Here is a 2,806-nt window from a genome sequence, read left to right as displayed (position 1 = left end):
TCAAATCCATTTTAGATGGGGCTATTGGTTTCTTGCAAGAGTACCAGAAACTTGTGGAAGCTCAAAGGAATTATTGCTTAAGTCCCTCTGCTTGCTGTTGGGCTATTGGTGTTTCTTTCCTTATCTCTTTAGTGTTGCAGCGTGTTGCTGGTTTTATGCTCGTTTCCCCTGGTTTTGTGCTCAGGGTTTTTCCTTCTTGTATATTTTGGTTTCCTATATACAATTTCTATCTTTTACCTCCAATAAAAAAAAAATAAAAAAAAATAAAAAAAAAAAAACCTTGTGGATGTTTTCCTTGTTCCATCACTTAAATGTTAACTAATTGCAGCAGTTGAAGGAAATTTGATGATTTTTTGTTACGTAGATATTGCCTTCAGCTACACTTACAAAATTTGAAAATTTGATTCTCATCCAGTGGACATTAGCACCAACACAAAAACAATTCTGAAAGCAATGCAAGAAAAAACTTAAGAGGGAGGAAGGTTGTTAATTCCGAAATTTCTAAGATGACTCCATTTAATATGTACATTCCTTCAAACTTTAACCTATAAAAAATATGCCTCCTCTGAACAACCAAACAACTAGATGAGAAGAAAATGAAATTTCAATCCACTCGTGCATCTCAGAGCATGTGCTAAACATAATCTTATCATCTACTAAAAAATTAGCACCATGGAGAAGAAGTGTAAACACTGAAATTTGGTGTAGTAGACCTACTATTCCAATTATCAGTTACAGCCTCTGGCGAAGGTGGCAGCTGCTTATTCCTCAACAATCCAACCTCATCAGAATCTGGTGAAGCAGGTTTCTGCACATTCAAGATCCTAGCATCATCATATGCCATCTCTTGATCCTCTGGTGCATCCTCACCAATTTGAATATTCTTTAGAGCCTCCAATACCTCATCCATGGAAGGCCTCAGCTCCTTGTCCGGTTGTAAACATTGAAAGGCCAACTTTGCCACCAAAATGATCATCGTTTTAACTCCATTATCTGACTCAAATCCAAGATATGGGTCAATCAGTTCGTGGAATGCACACTTTTCTATCTTATTTAAGGCTAAGTTAGCCAAATTGATTTCACGCCTATGCCTAAACATATCGACAGCAGGCAGAGATGATATGAGCTCAATGAGCACAACACCAAAGCTGTAGACATCACTCTTACTAGTAAGCTGGTAGCATTGGTGATATTCTGGGTCAAGATAGCCCGGAGTTCCTTGAGGAGCTGTTGAGACATGGCTGACATCATTGGGAAACAGCCGAGAAAGCCCAAAATCTGCAACTTTGACGCAGAAATTATCATCCAGGAGGATGTTGTTAGGCTTTATGTCGCGATGTATTATGTCAGAAGCATGGAGGTATGCCAATGCACTAGCAGTTTCTATAGCAATGCTCATACGAGTTGGCCATGTGAGTGAACCTGGTGTTGCTTGATTGCCATGAATATGATCAGCAACGGTGCCATTGGGAATGTATTCATACACAAGAAGAAGTTCACGGCAGTGGCTTGAAGTACACCCATAAAGGGAGACAAGATTTTTGTGGCGCAATCGTGTTAGGATGTCAATTTCATTCATGAACTGTTGTACTCGTCTGTAGTTGTGGTCATATAGGCGCTTCACTGCAACTTCCCTCCCATCACGGAGTTTGCCTAGTTGAGAAAAATAACCCATTTAACAGATGCATGTCAAAGTCTTCGCTTTTAATTTTATAGTACCTTTTTCATTACCCTCTTGCTTAGAAAGTTTATATTGTAATTTAGGTGATCTTGAAATGGAAGCAATGTGTTTATCATCTTACCATGGTAAACGGTTCCAAATCCTCCATTCCCAAGTTCTTTTTCAATATCAAAATAATTGGTGGCTTCTTCAAGTTCACTGTAGGAGTAAACGGGGACTCCAAAGTAGACGCTCCCCCCTTCCACTTCTGGTCTAGAGGATGGATCAGAATATGTATTCCTTGCAAAAAAGTTTGAAGAAGCGTATTTTTTCTTGTAAAGATGCCAGAAAATAAAGGACACCAAAATCATGAAGATGACTGCGCATCCAACAACTGTAGCAGAGAAAAGGAAGGAATTATGTTTTGACTGAAAAGGCAGTAATGGATGGAATTCATGAGAGCTAAAAGTTATTCAATTGAAATTCACTGAGGAGCTTTTGCGACGCAGAAATAATTGACTAATATCTTTGTAAGTCATGTGATGCATCCTTAAAATCCATCGTTATATTTGATGATACAAGGGCATCCTCTAGGATTAGAGCAGTGGAGAAATTGATTCATGATAAAAAAAAACTGATAGGAGAAATGAGAAAACTTATTCTTTCATGAAATAATAAAATTAGTGCTCTAAATGTTCGATAACTAGGCCTGCCCATTATTGGGGAAAAGAACTACGGCTTGCAACCAGCAACTTAACAGCAATGAAAAGCATAATATATCAATTTAAGATGGAATAATTTGATTCCAGTACTAGTAGGCTGTCCAACAGTCCAAGCACGCTTGTGAATATTAATTTCAAACAAGTAATATGATTGAAGAGGCATAAGTACCTAATCCTATCAGCAAATTGATCTTCTTTTTATTTTCTGCAACAGAAGATACAAACAAAATTGGAGTTAGTTTCAAAAGTGAAGATTGAAGTGCCACAACTAAATTGGCAACCTTTGAGATCTTAACAGGCCAATTGAAAGAACCTTCAAAACCAGCTCAATCGTACCTGATTTGTGTTTTTCTTGATGGAGACAAGAAAATTTTTCATTCTTGTCAAGGATACATTGACCTAGGCTACCATGACAACTGTAACA

General features: G+C 37.8%; 1 protein-coding gene across 1 annotated transcript; it reads right to left on the bottom strand.

Moving 5' to 3' along the window:
* Nucleotides 1–540: 540 nt before the first annotated feature.
* LOC126689576 (LEAF RUST 10 DISEASE-RESISTANCE LOCUS RECEPTOR-LIKE PROTEIN KINASE-like 1.1) lies at nt 541–2,289 on the bottom strand. The gene is made up of 2 exons (XM_050384816.1): nt 1,803–2,289; nt 541–1,653 (listed from the first exon to the last, which is right to left on the bottom strand). The coding sequence occupies exons 1-2, from the start codon at nt 2,029–2,031 to the stop codon at nt 665–667; spliced, it is 1,218 nt and encodes a 405-aa protein (XP_050240773.1). The 5' UTR covers nt 2,032–2,289; the 3' UTR covers nt 541–664.
* Between the last annotated feature and the right edge of the window lie 517 nt (nt 2,290–2,806).

The sequence above is a fragment of the Quercus robur genome, chromosome 1, assembly GCF_932294415.1.
Source record: "Quercus robur chromosome 1, dhQueRobu3.1, whole genome shotgun sequence".
NCBI lineage: Eukaryota > Viridiplantae > Streptophyta > Magnoliopsida > Fagales > Fagaceae > Quercus > Quercus robur.
This window is presented reverse-complemented; position numbering and strand designations above follow the sequence as displayed.

Bases quoted from the DNA above. Each gene is read 5' to 3' on its own strand.
- LOC126689576 (XM_050384816.1), bottom strand. From the start codon at position 2,031: ATGATTTTGGTGTCCTTTATTTTCTGGCATCTTTACAAGAAAAAATAC. The intron at 1,654-1,802 runs GTAAGATGATAA...TTTCTCAACTAG, and splicing joins ATTTGGAACCGTTTACCATG to GCAAACTCCGTGATGGGAGG.